Below are 18634 nucleotides of genomic sequence, written 5' to 3' on the forward strand. Positions count from 1 at the left end.
GCCCTACCACGAGTCTCCATGGCTGTCACTTGTACGCAGGGCAACTTCTTCTTTCAGGTCTCGAACCCCTGACTCCACAACCTGCGGTATTTCTTTGATCTGTTTTTCAACCAATTCCTGTACGTCCTGCATAATATCACACTAATTTTCTTTCGAGAGAGCACATTTCCTGTTCTAATTTACCTTGTCCAACCTTAAGTTCATTTAATTCCAGTTTCAGTACATCTTCATTTCGTCCTGTTTGGATGAGATTTCGGTGAACTTATTGAGGAGAGCCTGAAACTGTTCGCTATCCATTTTACGATTCACTAGAAATTCCTAGTTACGAAATTACTGCTACCAGTCGATCCCGATTCTGACACCAGTTGTAATGAGTTGGCGGGGTAGTAGGATCAATGAACACTAGACTGGTAGCTTCTATACTAAGATTTATTATCTACGCACTAAACTACACACAACTTTTGCTCATAACACACACTTACACTGTTCGCACCCTCTCTCTCCCTTAGTTTCTCACTTGTTCTCGCGCTACACAGTTTTACATTCACACACAAGGTCCCACGTTGCACGGCTACATGTTCTCTCCTTCGTCGTCAGTCCGCACTGTAGCACGCTAGTCCGATAATCATGGCAGTGCACACACTTCACTACACTGGCAGTCGCTTACAACTGAACCACACCATCTTCTAACTCAATCTAACTCTCACTAACTCCAGGCAAGTTACTCCTCTCTTATATAGCTGTGCCAACCCCTCTAGAACAATCTGGATGCTAGATGTATCCAGGAACCCCGCGAGATGGAAGACTCCAGATTAATCATCAAGTAATTTCCATAGTCCTCTGCTGCTGGACCGCGGACGGAAGTGGGAGGGGCCGGTCTAGCACTTAAGTATTGCTCGTGATTGGCGCAGTTGAAAGCATAAGGGGGTGGGCCTATACGGTGACGAGCCCGGCCCATAGCAAGTTGGCATGGCGGACGCTATAACCATTACAATAATGACCAGGAAGAAATGTCTTGGAACAATACTTAGGTTTTGATAATATCCTCCAAATTATGTCCACTGTATCTCGTGCACTCCTTGAGCCACCTTCTGAAGTTCCCCATAGCACGCTGTGCCATATCTTTAGGTATCGGCGAAATTTCATCACGAATTGCTTCCTTGAGATCATTTGCTGTGCGGGATTTGGCCTTGTAAACTTTTTCTTAAGGTACACCCAAAGAAAATAATCACACGCAACTTCACTACGGCGGGAAATGACACATTCAGGCATATGGCTTAAAACTGCCACTGAAGTTCTAGTTCTGTATGCTGTTGCATCATCTTGCTGGAACCAAAGTTGTCCTGTATCAACATGGCATTTGTGTAGTTTCGGTGCCAGAAAGTTGCTAAACTTTACAATGTAGCGATCCAAATTCACTGGAACAGCACGACTGTCCTATTATTCAATTATTCCAAAGCTGCTTCTCAACAACACCACACAGTTACATGTTCACTGTAAAGGGGACGCTCAAGAAGGATGTGTGGATTCGTGTTCGAACAGTATCGAAAGCGCTACTTATACCCATAATCGGAGAGGTGGAAGTGTGCCTCATCAGTGATCATTCCAGCATTTTTCACTGAGAAAGCTCTTCGATTTTTGTAATCATGAGGCCTCAACTTCTGCCCAGCCACCAACTTGTTCGGGTGGAACTTAAAATATTTATGCAGGATTCTCCTTACCGACCATTCAGAAAGACTCAGAACAATGGCATAATGGGGTGACGAACATTCAAGGCTGTTCTGAAATGCTTGTCCCACTGCTGGATGATCTCAGGCCTTCTTGTTGATTTCTGTTTAGATGCTGGTGCAGTTGTTCTGAAAGTGTTAACCCACAGCAATATCATGTTGCGACTAGGAACTTGGCCATGTCGACGCACACTGAAATGTTGCCAGAATCTTTGCTGCTTAATAATTACAGATTCATCTGCTTAAAAAATGTCTCCACAGCGTTCCACAGCTCCATCATGAATAGAACGGCATGGAAAGTGTAGTTCATCCTCTCTTCTCCTACCTGCGTGCGCCTTTCCTAACCAACGTTATAGCCAGTCTAAAAACATCCATATTTTGGTTGGATCCTGTATACATTGTTCATTATTCTATTTTTAAGCCATGTAGATACAATAAATATATAAATAAATCAATAAATAAATAAAACAAATAAATATGTCACGTAATCATGGGAAATTTAAGGTGTGTGTTACGAGGAGGAAGCTTGTGTAATACAGTGCAAGATAATGACTGCACGAGTCAACATGCTTAGATGCAAAGGTAGCCTGAATGGAAGGAACAACTAAACAAGTCAAAAGATGTGACATACATTTTCTCCTGTTTCAACTTCTCCTTCTGAAGCTTCATTTTCATCTCCTTCAGTTTAACTTTCACTTCTCGTTCCTTCTTTGATGCTTCACTTGGTTTATTTTTCTTTCTTTTTCGTTTTGTTGATACATCATTCTCTGGTGAATCAGAATTCTTCTTCCTCTTCTTAACAGGAAATCTGAAACATGCAGCATGATATAAATACAATGAATGGCCATGTCTTCTAAATATCTGAGAGGCATAATGGTACAATGCTAACCAATTTTCTATACCATAAAATGAGATTATTCTGATCAGGTGGTGTAAACTTGATCATTTATGTACTTTTCAACAATAGGAAATGTTGGCATGGCAACATAACAGTCCTGTACCTGATCACTGGTTTGAGTTCTAGATGAACTGTCCAATAACACTGACGTGCGAATTCAAACTTTCCGACCATTGCATGAAGTTTACATAGTGATCTTTTATATTTCAGGCATGATGATTCTGGAACTGAAGTCAGTTTTTTCCTATAACATCAGGTTTTTGTGCAAATTCAAAGTGAAAATTTGATAAATATGCAGCATGCGCACATGCAAGATTACTATTATCACATGTAAAGAATGCTTCTTTCTTATTATTTTTACCCATCTGAACACTCCTATCTTACACTGGTATACTTATGAATATATGTAGGTCGAGTCATAAGTCATGGCAACTATTTTTTTCCTCGCAAACAGGAGACAACACGGAAAATCTAAGATATGCATTTGGAAACATATGGTATGTACTTGCGTATGATGCCACTAGATGGTGTATGTAAACAACAGTGTGGGTCTAAGCATGCCCCCAAGTTCAGTGTGTGAGTGAGAGCATCACAAAATGGAAGTCAACAAGCAGGAGCAATGATCGTATATTAAAATAGCAGTTCTCCGTGCCAGAAATGCATGCCAATGCCATGCAGAGCTGCGGGAAGCATTAGATGTGAATGCCATGTCCTATAGAACAGTGGTGAGGTGGGTGGAGACGTTCAAACGGGGTAGAGTATCAAGTGCGCCTGCCCCACCCCTGGCAACGCACAGTAGAAACCCTGGGTGATTATTTCGAAGGCCTGTAACCAGTGGAGACCTGTCCTTTGTACGTAGTCTTGTGTATTTGCTGTCTACACCATAATAAAACAATGTTTACCAATGGCCTGTGTTCTGTCGCTTTCCTACGAGAATCTCCTGAAGTCAGAATTTGCCTTCAGGCACTATGCATAAGTACATGCCCTATATTTCCAAATGCATATCTTAGATTTTGCGTGTTGTCTCCTGTTTGCGAGAAAAAAGACTCGACCCTCATAATATGAAGATATGTAGTGTATTGTGTTTACAGATCTGTAGAAAAACACAGCCAAATCAACCAAAATTTACCACGCATTAAGCCTCCTAACGTACTGAGAATGGTAAGTCTACGGTTTCAATTTTATAATGTCCTACCTTAGTATAAGAAATGTCTTCGCCTTGCTTTTCGTGTGTGAGTAGTAGTTGGACCTTCCCTCTTTAGTAACCAGCAGTAATCTGCCAGCATGTTTTTGTTCTATTTCCCTTGATATCTGCATTCCATTTCCTGTACATCCTGATGGAATCTTTCTCCTTGCTCTTCGCTCAGCATTCCTCGGTTCTCAGAGAAATAGTCCAGATGTGAATGTAACATATGCACTTTAAAGTCATTTTGCAGCCTAAATCTTGGAAAGAAACAATCTATCCACCATTTGTTTGTAGTCTGAATCCTTTGTGTTTCCAAGGAAGATTTTGACCACACTCCGGAATGCTGTCCAAGCCGATCGCTCTGCAGCGCACATAACGTCTTCAAAATTAGCATCAGAAAGAAGTTTTCTGATATCTGGACCTGTGAAAATACCCTCCTTGATTTTGGAATTACTGATGCCTGGAAATTGATGGCACACAGGTACTGAAAGCATTCTCCTTAATTGTTTAGGGCCTTAACGAATTGCTTCATAAGCCCTAGTTTGATATAAAGCGGAGGTAACAGTATTGTGCTCTTGTGAACAAGAGTTTGTTTTATGTTTTTCGACCCTACAATCCATTGTCTATGTGGTCATTCTTTTTGAGTCCAGCGATGTAACCTTGCTCGACTGTCCCACTCACACAGAAACCTAACAGAATACCTCTCACTTTGAAATCACCACACACTTGCCACTCGTGTTCCTGGTACTTCAGTTTACACAACAGCATTTTGAGATTTCCGCATGTTTCTTGCATAATAACTGAATGAGCAAAGCGAATAGATGCAAGTTTGTTTTCATTATGAAGAAGAACGCACTTCAAACTACGCTTGGAGGCGTCGATGAAAAGTCTCCAGTCAATAGGGTCATAGTGTGGTGCTCCTAGTTTTAAGATAACCTCCAGACTGTTCTTGCAGTAAACCAAAGCTCCCTCTTCAGAAAAAAAGGGTGTAAATTTTTGTTTGCGATGTCTGTACCAATAGTACGTCGTCCCTGCTGCCAACATGTTCCTTTCACAAAGTCTCAACCCAAGTAACTCGGCAGATTCCTTTGTAAGGCCAAGATCTCGAACGAAGTCATTTAATGCACTTCGCCCGAACAAGTTCTTTTTCAACACATTCAGGGGAGAAATCATAGAGTTAGTGCCCACCATTTCTGCATCAGATTCAGAAGAGGGACAACCCTGTAAATGTTCTGGATGCTGTGGTACTGGTGTACCAGGGCCATGAGGAACAGGTAAAACTGCAGATCGAATACTGCTTGGATACATGTTACCTTTGTTGCTGCTGTTAAATCCCTTCACATTCACAGAACAGAAGTAGCAGTGAGTACTGGTCTGGGGGGGTCTCGCCACACCACTGGAATACCGAATGGCAACGCAGTTCGCTTACCGTTCACCAATTGCCGTAACTGCTCTATACAGGTTCTAGAAGCCTTATGTGGTGCCCACGGCTTGTCTTGGTCTCCAAGTTTCAAACTAAAGTAGGCACTGTAGGTCTTTCTCACGAACTCCGTTATATTGCTCCACTGTCTCATTGGTACGAAACTTCCACATGCATAGCAGAATGTATCTGGATTGTTCTTGCAGCCACGAGATGGCATGTTGATATATGTTCAATAAAAATATTAACACAGTGTGACACTCACATCTAGAAAGCTTATGAAGACAAAAATCTTTTTTCACTAGCAAGCGAAACACAACTCAGACTGTCGCGAACGAAGCACAACGAGAGAATGACGCCACTCAGCCAAAACCGCATGTTGCCGGCTTTGCTGTACATTGCAAGTTGTAAATCTCATTATAAAGCCGTATTGGAATTCGGAATAAGAAATTGTTACAAAAATAAAAACCACCTTTCCAAAATATAGTAATCCTTCATATTTAGATAAAACCATTAACAGATGTTAGAATTAGGACATGTTTCACTCATGCTTTGTGAGCATCATCAGCCAAAATAACCGAATTCAAGGTAGGTCAGGGCCTGATCCAAGTACATATAATGTAAAAAACATCTAATAATACAACAATAAAACTGATTACAACAATTTAAAAATGATCAGTTAGAATACCTATAATATGTCTATTAAAACATTTAGTGACCATTAAAATAGCTTGAAGTGTAGGTGAATGATATGAAATGTTAAAGATACGCCTTGACAGAAGGCTGCTTCAGCTGTAGCTCTTCCAAGGTCACAGTAGAAATGGATTTTGACAACAGCAAGAATATGGGGAAGCTCTTTTATTAATAGCAAAATGGCAATCAGCTTGAAGGTTCCTGAACTAACCCAATTCAAAATACATTTTGTAAATTCAAAAACAAATAGCAGCCACCTTGGAGGGAGTGAATGAAGTGAACACTTAACAATATTCAGAACAGTGTCAATGAAAAGTCATACATTTTGTCAAAAACTTTTTACTAGAAGACAAGCGGAATATTTTAGTGAAAAAGTGCTGGAAACTTCTTAACAACAACTGTTCAAGTGAATAGAAATAGTTTTTTAAAATAGGCTAACTATAAGTAAATCCATTTCCATCTCATTTCACTAACCCATTTAACCACCACATTGTTTTTAATTCATTTTAATTTAATTTATATTTATATAGTATTTAAGAAGAACAAGGTACCTGATTATGATGTACTTAAAAAGATAAAAACTTAGTGAATCACCTAAACAATGTAAACAGCAGAAAATGTTCTAAAAAAGAACTAAACATGTACTGTGTGTAATTAATTAATTTGCTAAAATGCAAATATAAGTATCAAAAAAGTGGAAGATTTTTATTGTTATTACGTCTTTGTAAATAGGATTTGATATGGAAAATGAAGCTGAAATCTTGCAATATTGGTATTAACGATATCAAACATTGCATTTATTCAGTAAAGTTACCCGTGATAGTCATTTACTGTACCAACCACCTCACCCTTTCCTCAAGTTAACCAAACTGAAACATGCCCCTCCTCATGATGTTGAACCTGTAGCATATATTTTGATTTTTAAGACATATTATCAATCCAAATAACATAGTTTTATCCAAAACGACAGTCAAGAGAAGAAATACCATCAGTTAGTGTGTCATACTGATTTTTAGAACTACATATTTGCCTTAAAAGGTGGACTTTCATTAATTGTATTTTAAAGTTTTCAATTCATGATTTATTTCAATTTTAACTATTAATGATTTTACGTATAAAGTGCCATTAATTCAAAGGAGCATTCCTTTTATATAATAGAAAAAAGTTTCACTGAGAATGGGTGTAAATTGAAAGAGTGATGACTTTTTTTTTTTTTCTAGAGAGTTGCAAATCGGACAAAAAGTGGGTGGCACTCTTGTATAGTACCTAACAAATATGCCCAGCACTGAGAAGTTAAAATGGTGCAGCATGAACATGACATGAAGTCCAGTTGTAACACAGATTAAAATGTTATATGCGTAGAATTGCCCAAATATTAAACAACGAGTGGCTATGCAAATAAAATTGTAAATACAGTAAAACCTTGTTAATTCGAAGTCGTTGGAACTCAAAAATCAGACTTCGAATTACGTGATTTCGAATTAACCGCCAATTCGCAATTCAGAAGTGCCAACCATTGCCGCGTTACTAAATATTCTAAGGCCCGTTACTGCATGCAGTTAACCTTGATTCACAGTTTATACCTTTCAAATGCCATGAAAAAAGAACTATTTCCAAAATGTATCCAAGAAGGTGCATTTACAGTATTCAAATAACGCATAACCTCGCACAAAAAAAAAAAAAAAACAACAAAAAAAACAAGTGCTTTATTAATTGGATTACTATACTGTATGCATTTCAGATGCCTTGTATTTACACAGAAAGTACCCAATGCCCTTAAAATTGAACTTTCCTATGACTCTATCCTTGTACGATTTCCCGCCATGGCACTTCTCTCGTACTTCAGAAATGTAAACATTTGCCGCGTCACAAAGTATTCTAAGACCCATTAATACATGCAATCACCTCGATTCACAGTTTAAACTTTCAAATGCCATGGAAAAAACTATTTCCGAAATGTATCCAACAAGGTGCATTTACAATGTTCAAATAATGCACTTGGATAAATCACTGACAAACATAACCTCACGCAACAAAAGAAAAAAAATCACACAATTCAAAGACGAGAATAAATTATGCCGGTTCCCCTGTGCAAATGCATTATCTTTTTGGATTTCTGTACTGTTTGCATTTTTAGATGCTTTGTACTGGCATGGAAAGTGCCCGACGCCCTTAAAACATTGTAGCTTATCAAACTTTCCTATGACGAGGGGATAAAGTATCTCGCGCCCATGTGCATTGCAACGCACTACTATGACCCCCATCCCTCACCCTTGTATGATTTCCCGGCTGGCAATTTTTCCTTTAAAACCATAAGACCGTTTGGGCTCACATTAAAATAAAGCAATGCAGTTTTACCAGCAATGACAATATTGTTCGGTGCCTACGAATTTATTATATGAGCCACGTTTTTCGTCAACTGTCGGCATCGCCAGTGTTCACGGATTCTGTTTTCCCGCACACTGCCTGTTGCATGATATTACGGCGTTCCTTAAAAGGTTGAATACAAAAGAATTCCGATTTCATTCAAAGTGAGTGTAAGTGCGGAAAGCTACCCCTCCACGTTCCGGAACGTGCGTTCTATTATGAAGCGGAGCGGATAAATTTCGAGTTGAAATTACTCTGTAACATACTATTGTTTTAAAATGTAAAGGCAGTTTCGAATTAAAAGTCTGAATTTTGGTAATGGGGCCGACACTGTACTTCGAATTACGAATTATCCGTATTTCGAATTAAACAATTGAAATAACATGCAAAACTGTATCACATGTTTCCAGGAACGAGAGCTTCTTCGAATTAGGCGGGATTTTGAATTAACCGATTTCGAATTATCGAGGTCCCATAAGACATAAGAGGACGAAACATGTATCACGAATATACTCTAATGTAGTCTTTTCAATAAAGCCAATTATAGTATTGTAAAGGTGGAATTATAATTTAAATTTTCACAAGTTGATAACCAATTAAGGTTAAAAATCCCCGACCTGGCTGGGAATCGAACTCGGGGCCTCCCTGGACCAAAGGCCAGCATGTTGATCATGGAGCTAGACATCAATAGTGGTAATTGCAGTATACTGCTCTCATCTCAATATGGATACTGGATGAGACAACATAAAATATATCTGCCACAACCTAACGATGAACTTGTAAAACTTAAGGTTTTTTTTAAATTGCTGACTACTTATATTGTGGCTGAGAGTAATATCCATACAACCGTTTTACTTCACCACTGCAAAATGTTTGTGTGTTGGTATTCTATCAACACCAGTTTGACTTTCAGATAAGTACTCTTTCAGAACGAGTTCTCGTCTTCCCGAGCAGTCTCCACCCCGTTTACTCCAGCACATCTTTTAATATCATTTTGCCAACAGAGGTGGAGGGCATCCTACAATCCTCAAAAATGTTTTGTACACCAGCATAGAAGCCACTTGGGTCCATTTCTTCTGAGTTTCTGGCCACATGCCCACCTCCATTTCAGCATTACCACCTGCTTGATAGCTTCCATCGCTCTTGTCCTGCTTCTTAGGGCTTTGCTTCTCGCACAGTCCTTTAAGCTGATACCCAACATTGTCCTTTCCACAGCTCTTTGGTTGACACAGTTTCTTAGCACTGTTATCAGACAGCGTGATTGTTTCAAAACCGTAATTTTACCAATATATTTTCTGTGCTCCAATCACTGTTAATTGTGACCTGAATAGCCACATTTTCAAACATGTTTCTGACAAGCTTTGTGTAAATGGTGTCTATTTCTGCCAGGTCCACTGCCATCTCAACTGAATTGTGTGGTTTCTGGTAGCCGACATAAGCTAGACGTAGTGGGATGTTGTACTCTGTGCTCTTTTCAATAAGCATCCAGACACTCTGGAGGTCGTCGGTGGTACCAAATCCTTTTCTACATCCAGTCTGTTCTACTGGCTGATAGAAGTCAAATGTGTTCATCAAACGTTTGGTGGTGATTTTCGTCAGCAGTTTATAGATAATACTGAGAAGACTGATAAGGCGGCAGTTGTCTATGTAGACAGGATCAAATTTTCTGAAGAGAAAAATGACTTCCGCATTTTGCCAATTTTCAGAGATGTTACCCTCTTCAAGACATTTGTTGAGCAGCACACAGAGTGCATTTTCAAGCGGTGGACCACTTCCTTTCAGCATTTCAGCAGCTACCCAATCCTTTCAAAGATACTTTCGGTTTTACAGTTCTTTCAGTATAGCCTTCAGTTCACACCATGTTAAATAGGAATGTCTTCTGAGTCAGTATTTCCGACTTATTTGCTTCATGTGCGTAGCTGGTGAGGTGAAAGTCACTCGCTTGTTGAGCAGGTCTTTGTAGAATTTATGGATTATCGATTTCTTCTTTAAATAATAAAACTTTAAAGCTTTTCAGTCTATCAAAAACAATTATAACACATATAGCACTGTAACATACCTGTAAAATAACACACACACTAATAAATAAAGAATTACTTATTTTGTTCTGCAAGAACATCCTCAGATTCTATCAAATCACCTTAAATCATACATATGTGAGGAGTGTCTGCTCAAAAGGTGTTATTTCCATCTTACGACAGTTGTTGGAAAAGCAGAAGAAACGTAAAATAAAAGGCACATGGAACGTATCCATGATCAGGTTTGGTATTACTTTTAAAGAATTACATCTTCCTGGTCTGGATTGCTCATAGCAATCCATAATATTCAACTACTGTAATGCAGTGGACAAAATATTGATTTGGTTTTTGGAAGGGGAAATAGCACCTTTTGAACAGACACTCATATATATACAATATTGTTTACGCTGCTTGAACTTTTCAATGAATTTATGAATTGGTGATGTGAAAAAGTGAAACAAATTATGATTTTTGTTGTCCTCTACTGTCACCTTGATAATTTTCAGAAAGTTTTCTGTACTCCGCCTAAGTTGCTGACTGACTGTTCACTTCAGCAACTACATTTGGACTGAAGCTAGTTCCCTTGCTCTGGTCATGGTTGCTGTGTAGGGGTTTGAGGGGGAAAGCTGTAGGCAATAACCCTGTTCAGTGGCAAGGGCAGGGGTTGAGGAGAGTACTATGGGAATGACTCTTCAATGGAGAGGTGAGGGGGAAGTGCTGCTTTGTCATCTTATAATTTATTCTTGTGTATTAGGGAGTAAATGCAAGATAATGATTTTGATGAAAAAAGAGTGCAGAATTAAATTAATGAGTATCCTGTAAGACATTATTTTTTAATGATAAATAATAACCTACTAAAACATCTTGAATTCTGAGAACGCTGCCTAAATTCAGAAATTTTTTTTGCTATTTGCTTGCACCGACACAGATAGGTCTTATGGCGACGATGGGACAGGGAAGTGGCCTTAAGGTACAGACCCAGCATTTGCCTGGTGTGAAAATGGGAAACCACAGAAAACCATCTTCAGCGCTGCCAACAGTGGGGTTCGAACCTACTATCTCCCGAATACTGGATACTGGCCACACTTAAGCGACTGCAGCTATCGAGCTTGGTAATTCGGAAATTGAGTACAGATAAGAATATGTGATGAAACCATGTCACCCCACCACCGCAGGAACCTAGAGGGCAGCAGCTCCCAGTGAATGGCCACGAGGGTGAAAAAAAAAAAAAAAAAAAAGCCATGCCAAGCCAATCCCAGACAATGAGTGACCTCGCCACACGTGTAATATGTTTGTCCATGCCATAAAATTTATCTTATTTAATGATGTGTTAATGTAGTTGAGAAGAGTAGTGATCCTCACATTGGTGACCCTGACGAGATCTGACATTATGTGGTACAGTTTTCCACCATAAAGTTAATACTTTTTACATGCTATGGAGCAATTATAACAGCAACTACAGCACGTATAAGAGCAAAATCGCAACCTTAAACAGCAACTTTACAGGTTAGTACTGGAGTTAAGTTACCCATTTTCTAGCCAGACAAACTGACACTGGTTTGCTGTCTATTAAAGAAATTGTTTAAAATAGTTTATGTTGGGTCCACCTTGTCAATACACTTTAATGATTGAAATTATTTATTTCATCACACATGTTTCAGGAAAAATATTCATTCCCTCTATCAGTGATTGCATGACGAATATAAGAACCAAGTGTGATGACTCATCGAGTTCAGGCGCGCCCCGCCAGGCAGCGCTAGAATTTGGTAGCTCCACAATACCTATCAGCTGGTCTTAGGAATGGTGACACAGGAAACGTATTACTCCGTAACTAATAAGTATATACACTGTCTTTTATTAAAAAAAATGAGAGATTACAATTAACATACCACGGCAGAGAACAATGGAAAAATATCATACACGGAAATAAGAGCTACGACTTTCATCACATGTTGCGAAAAGCACAAGTTACTCGAGTGTACAAATGACAAAACTCCCAGCATATTAAAAAAACACCCATGAGCTATTTAATACTCTACTTACCATCTCAGTTTGTCGGTTACTGGACTTTCGAAAGCTTGCGTGAAGATTTGGCGGATGTTCGAGATTGTAAATCTCGCCGGATTTCTTTCACTCTGAAGAAAAATCGGCACTTCAGATAATGATAAACAAGGCTGGGGATTATATCCATAACATGTTGAAGACAACAGCCAGCACCTGAAGGATCAACTGAAATTTTATCTATAGAATCGATAAAATCAAAAAATATTTCGCTCCACGTCGATTTTGAGTTCAGTTTTTCACTAAATACTTTCTCGGCCTGGAAAAGAATGTCACATATACTTTTCGAAGGGCGCGTTAAAAACACTTCATTGTTGCTTGAACCGTAGTCTTTTATTTCGGAGAGAACTGAAAATGTACTATGATTATTATCACGTAGAGAATGGGCACAGGGCGAACACTTAATAAAGAGTGCTTAACAACGTACCCAGCCAAATGGTACACTAAACACTTCTCAATCAAAGAGTTTCGAACTGTGTATTTCTAACCTGTTTCTCCAATAAATTAATTCTCGATTTTGCTGAGTTTAGACTAGATCTAGCTCGAATTAAATTTCGATTAGCATTTTTAGGCGCCTTTTGAGCGATAATATTGTTTTTTGGCATCAGAAAGCACACTAGAATAACCCAAATTTTGATCAACATTAGACTGACCTTTTAATTCTCTATTTGCTGCTACACTCCCGTCTTTCTTCTTGTCCTAGTGGTGTCTAGATTCTTTTTTCCTGTTGGGAGTTTCACGGGACTTAATCTCACTTGAAAGGTATTTCGGCAAATTAGGGAAAATGTGAGGCACTGCTCCTGGACGTAATTTCCATCTCTCATGAGGCATAACCACTTTTTCACCATTCACTATAAAGTTATCTGATTTTACTCTCAAATCATCAGAGAAATGAACTTGACAAATTCTACTATTACGCGTTAACACAGTATCCTTTCGTAGAAAAGCTCTGGCCCATTTTTCAAATTTATTTCTATCCTTCGGTGGTGAAAATAATTTTATACCATTAACTACTCTACCATAGCCTGACTTACAGCCAGGCACAAAACAGTACGGCATGTTGAACTATTAATTTAATCAGGCCCCATAACACACGTGCTTTAAGTGCACAACACACAGTGAACTGAGTTTAGGAACTGAAAGCAAAGGAAATTCAACTTATTGACTTGAAATATCTCGTACGATAACATCTCCCGCACTTTTCCAACACACGGTTTGCCGGTCTATTGAAGTACGTGTTGGACACCGACGTTTGCAGTGCTCGCAGTGGCGGGTACACAAACTACCACGCAATAACAGTTGAGTCATCACACTTGGTTCTTATATTCGTCATGGTGATTGTAAATTGACATTCTTGTGTATTAGGGAGTAAATGCAAGATAATGATTTTGATGAAATAAGAGTGCAGAATTAAATTAATGAGTATCCTGACATCACTGATGAAGGAAATGGATATTTTTCCTGAAACATGCCCTATGATAAAATAAATAATTTCAATCATTAAAGTGTACTGACAAGGTAGACCCAACATAAACTATTTTAAATAGTTTCTTTAATAGATTCAGACAAGTCAATACAGAATCAAATAAATACCTATTATAGTTAAGTTTATCAACACTGGTACACTCAGGCGGAAGTGCAGTTCAATGTGCCTGGCATCACATAAGTGGTTGTTTCCCAGCTGAACAGTTGCTATGCTGCAGAAGTTGAAGATATTATTATAGATGAGTTTTGCTAGGAATGTGGCCGGGAATGCGTTAGCCCTTGCTTCTCCCCTCGTCCCTGGCTTCTCATCACAAAGCTTGTGTATGTACTTGCGTTTCTGAAAACGTTGGCCCTCGCAGTCACAGTGTCCTCATGTGGTCTCTTCCTGCAAGGCACTCGATGTATTTTTGTATATCGCAGGTGGGTAGCATTATTCATCTATTAACAGACTACATCTGACCAGCGAAATATTAAGATAAGGCAGTTTTCAACTAAAAGTATTCTAGGTTATTTCCACTGACACTGGGAATTTATGCCATCTTCAACATTATATATCATCACAGGGGCAGAGTCCATCCTCAAGGGGCAAATAGAACGAGCTTCTGTTATTATTGTTTTATTTTAATATATATATATATATATATATATATATATATACTGTATTTATCATAATAGTTTTTACATATATTTATATTCCGCACAGCTACCAACAAAAATGAGATTGCCAAAATGATCGCCAGCATCCGATGACGGTTACAGCACTAGAAGACGACGATATTTATTTCCTATATTTCAAATGCAGTAAGTTACATGAAGTGAGCTTCAGGCAGGTCAATTTCGTTTGTCAGTCTGCCGAGTTACGAATGCATTCTCTCTCACACACACGTCCCGGCGTGTTCGTTATGTGAAGAAAATAATAATAATAATAATAATAATAATGAACCAGATTGAATATGTGCACATATAACAATTTTCTGATTAGAATCCAATCATTCAACCCATCCAGACATGCAGTCATTCATTCATTTAATTTATAATGTGTATTGTAAGCTAAGGAGAAATCTGTTTGGACACTTTATATAATAAAAAAAAAAAAAAAAAAAAAAAACCAAACTTGCACTAATTAAAATAGGGGTACCAGTAAGATACATGTTGTCCTAGACAATATAACACTGTTAATGTCAAGGACAAAAATTAATAAAACTACAATTTAGGGATGGGGTGTAAATAGTGATTAGGAGTAATTGTGATGTTTAATGTAGTAATAGATACATTAATTGTAAGAAGAAATGCATTCATATAAAAAAAATAGCATGGATTGCAATAAATGATTACTCTGTCCCCAGTTCCAGGCGATCTGGAACTAGGGGATGGGAGTATTTTATTCTACTATTCTGTATAACAATGTTCTCGCTTTTGCATCACAAATTCTGCCCCGCAAGAGTTATTTAACGTGTCGATAAAGCTGTCGACACGAGGCTGACGTAGTTCAGCACCTTCAAATACCATTGGACTTAGCTGAGATCGAACCCGCCAAATTAAGCTCAGAAAGCCAGTGCTGTTCAGTCTGAAAAGGGTGAGAGAGGAGGGAATTTATTCATTATTCGACGAGTTTGTTTACTAAAGAACTCAATTTTATAGAATTTTATTTAATTAGCTTAATCAATCCTTGTGTCCCTATGTCACTTTTCTTAATGATACACATTAACTATGAAATAAAATAACATTTAAAATACCGTAATAGACTGTAGGCCTAAATTAGCTTTAACAATCCTTGTGTCCCCATGTCACTTTTCTTGATGCACAAAACTATGAAATAAACTAACATTTAATGATGATGATGCTGCTTGTTGTTTAAAGGGGCCTAATATCTAGGTCATCAGCCCCTAATGGTGTGAAATGAGACGAAATGAAATGACAAATTAAAATTCCAAAAGCCTCCACTGACCAGAATTCAAAACGTGAGGATGAAGAATGAATGGATGGATATGAATTTAAAGCAATCAGTGGAGCCAACCCACAGAGCCTCACATGCACAGAAGCTGGCGTAAAATAACAGTATTACTACCCAAGGGACTGCTACTATAGCACGATACTGAATCAATGATGCTTATAGTCGAAAGGGGTCCAAAATCCAAGTCATCGGCTCCTCATAATGGTATTTATCTCTAGAAAAGTAGAACCATGGTATTTGTCATGTTGTGGTACTAATCAAAAGTAGCGTAGACTCGCAGTATTCCACACATTATAGTACTACTCACAGGTAATGAAATTCGCACATGTAATACAGACCTACAGTGTTTCGCACATTGCGGGGCCATTTACAGGCAACACAAACTTATGGTGTTCATCATTGGCATTAAACTCGCACATGTAAGGCAGCAATTGAATTACGTCATACCCATGTGACCTTAAAAGCTCATCAATCCGGAAGATTTCCTCGGGACCTTTATTAATTTCAATCAAATGGAAGAGTTCAGATTTTCTCATGTCCTCACCGTATAGCACATTGTTCGTTTCTAGCCAACTTTTCATTTCCTTCTTAACAGCATACTTCATGGGGGGTTTTATCTGTTGCACACAATGATATGAAGCATTATCTAATACTATAACGCTGTTCTTAGGGAGGTTACGCAACAGCTTCTTACGAATCCACTTCTCAAAATTCTCTGCGTTCATCTGGCCATGATAATCTCCTGATGATTTCCCGGCCTTAAAAATAAGCAATGTTCCTTCCAGGAACCCATCTTCACATCCCATGTGTACAATTATTAAGCGCTTCGATGAGCTTCTGTTGGTCATAACACCAGGCTGATTGTCACTTTGCCAACACTTATTAAATGTTCAATTATTATCTACCCATGTTTCATCTATATCAACAATGGAACGATTATCTCTTCCATAACACCGCATAGCTCTTAAATACGTACAGCACCAACTGGCAATGTTTGGGCGCACCACCAAAATTTTTCTGAAATTCTGACACTTCTTCCACTTAAATCCCATACCTCTTACAATTCACCTCAAGGCATGAACACCCCTTGGAAATTTGATTTTCTCCTTGATGGCACTCAAAAGCTTGGGACATGTAGGCACTTTCTTCTGGACTACATAAAAGTCTTGAATTACTACTCTTATTACCCCTCTATTAAAACCATCACACTGCACTTTTCTTTCTTCGGGCTGTGCTTCCCTGGTGTTGATAGTGACATATCACCAGCTGCTGTACTTTCCTTGCGAATTCTACTTGTTGTGCTGACTGAAATGCCTGTGTAATTAGATACACACAAATTAGTTTGCCTTAGTGTTTCAGTTGCCCTTCATCACATTCTCGGATAGTATGTCTGATAAGCCATAAGCCATAGCCGAGGTGACAGAGAGAGAAAGCTGCTCCCCCGTGTCCCACCTCACATTCCACTAGTCATCTCTTGAGCTTGCATCTACACCAGCCCTCCGGCACAAAATGTGTATGTGTACCGAACTCATTCAGCGTCTTTCCCTATCGGAAGAGCAACATGTTCGTCAGCAGCTCATGGAGGAAGAGCTCAGCGACCATAAGCCATCCCAGTTCTTATGATACCTTAGATCTCTCGTGGGCAGCACATAAGTACAAGACAAAATCCTCAGACAGTTATGGATACAGCACCTGCCGTCAAAAGTGCAGGCCATTCTACAAACACAAAGTGAGATCCTGTTAGATAAGGTTGCTGTCCTGGCTGACAAAATTCTTGAGGTTTCATCTGCATCCCTCCCAGTCACACGCCACCAGTTAGTGAAGTCAGCCAGCTTGAGAAGAGGATAGATGTTGTCCATCTGGAGCCCCACGAGAAGTACACCATCTTATGGTACATTTCATCTGCACGATACCAGGACCACCTGTCTTCTACTGAGCTTGTCGTCTCACCCTTTATCACTTTATTCTACGACACTTTGTCTACAATAAATCATTGTGGCTTCTTCTGTTGAACAGCACCTGCCCTTGAACAATCTTTTACTGGTACGTTAGCTTTTGTTTTCACTTCAGTAAATAAGGTTGACCTTGAACTCTGACCAATTTCTTGCGGAAACATCCAGTTCAAAACACATTCGACATTTGTCTTTTGAGACCAGCAACCATACAACTCTTGGCCAGCAGGTAAATCGCTCCAAAGCTGTCGGACAGTATTGGAAATTTCCAGCAGGAGGGAGTGTGCCAATGATGTTCTGTTCTGTGAACTGATTTTATTTCAGCTTGTATGAAGGCTGTTTTTATTTTTTTCAAATTCCGATAGGCCAGAAATAATAGGTGTATTAAGATAAGATTATTACCAAAAGATTTGTACATTCTTACTTATTTTTCTACATAGTCTTCATGAAGGTTGAGGCATTTGTCATAATGAGATACCAGCTTTCCTATACCCTCTTCAAAGAAGTCTGCCATCAATGAGCTCAGGTAAATCCTTACAGCATCTTGAAGCTCTTCGTTGATAACGAAGCGTTCCTGAAGTTGGGTGTGCAGGCAGCAGTTAATAGTCCAGCTGTGATGTCGCTCACCTGTGGGTGGGGCAAGACCAGCTTGCTTCTCTCAACTCAGAATCAGCACACCAGGCAACAATAAATTTCCATGAAAGTTCTCGTCGAAGTCCAAGGTTCAGTTTCAAATGCAGAGTCCCATATGTGTGGATTGTGGAATTATTGGCAGCAGCAAGTTCATAACTATTCTGATGGCAAGGAGGAATGACATTCTTATTTATAAATCTAATCATCCCCCTCAAAATATATGCAAATTAATTACAGTGA

The 18634-nt window shown here is 38.9% G+C and overlaps 1 protein-coding gene across 4 annotated transcripts in view; it reads right to left on the bottom strand.

Annotated features, from left to right (window-relative positions):
• Window positions 1–18634, bottom strand: part of LOC136884920 (uncharacterized protein DDB_G0284459) — a 54927-nt gene that overhangs the window by 13445 nt on the left and 22848 nt on the right. For all 4 annotated transcript variants that reach the window (XM_067157259.2, XM_067157254.2, XM_067157238.2 and 1 more), the window contains one exon: window positions 2359–2535. In XM_067157259.2, coding sequence (XP_067013360.2) covers window positions 2359–2535 — 177 coding nt within the window. The remainder of the gene's footprint in view (window positions 1–2358; window positions 2536–18634) is intronic.

Source organism: Anabrus simplex, chromosome 1 (assembly GCF_040414725.1).
Source record: "Anabrus simplex isolate iqAnaSimp1 chromosome 1, ASM4041472v1, whole genome shotgun sequence".
NCBI lineage: Eukaryota > Metazoa > Arthropoda > Insecta > Orthoptera > Tettigoniidae > Anabrus > Anabrus simplex.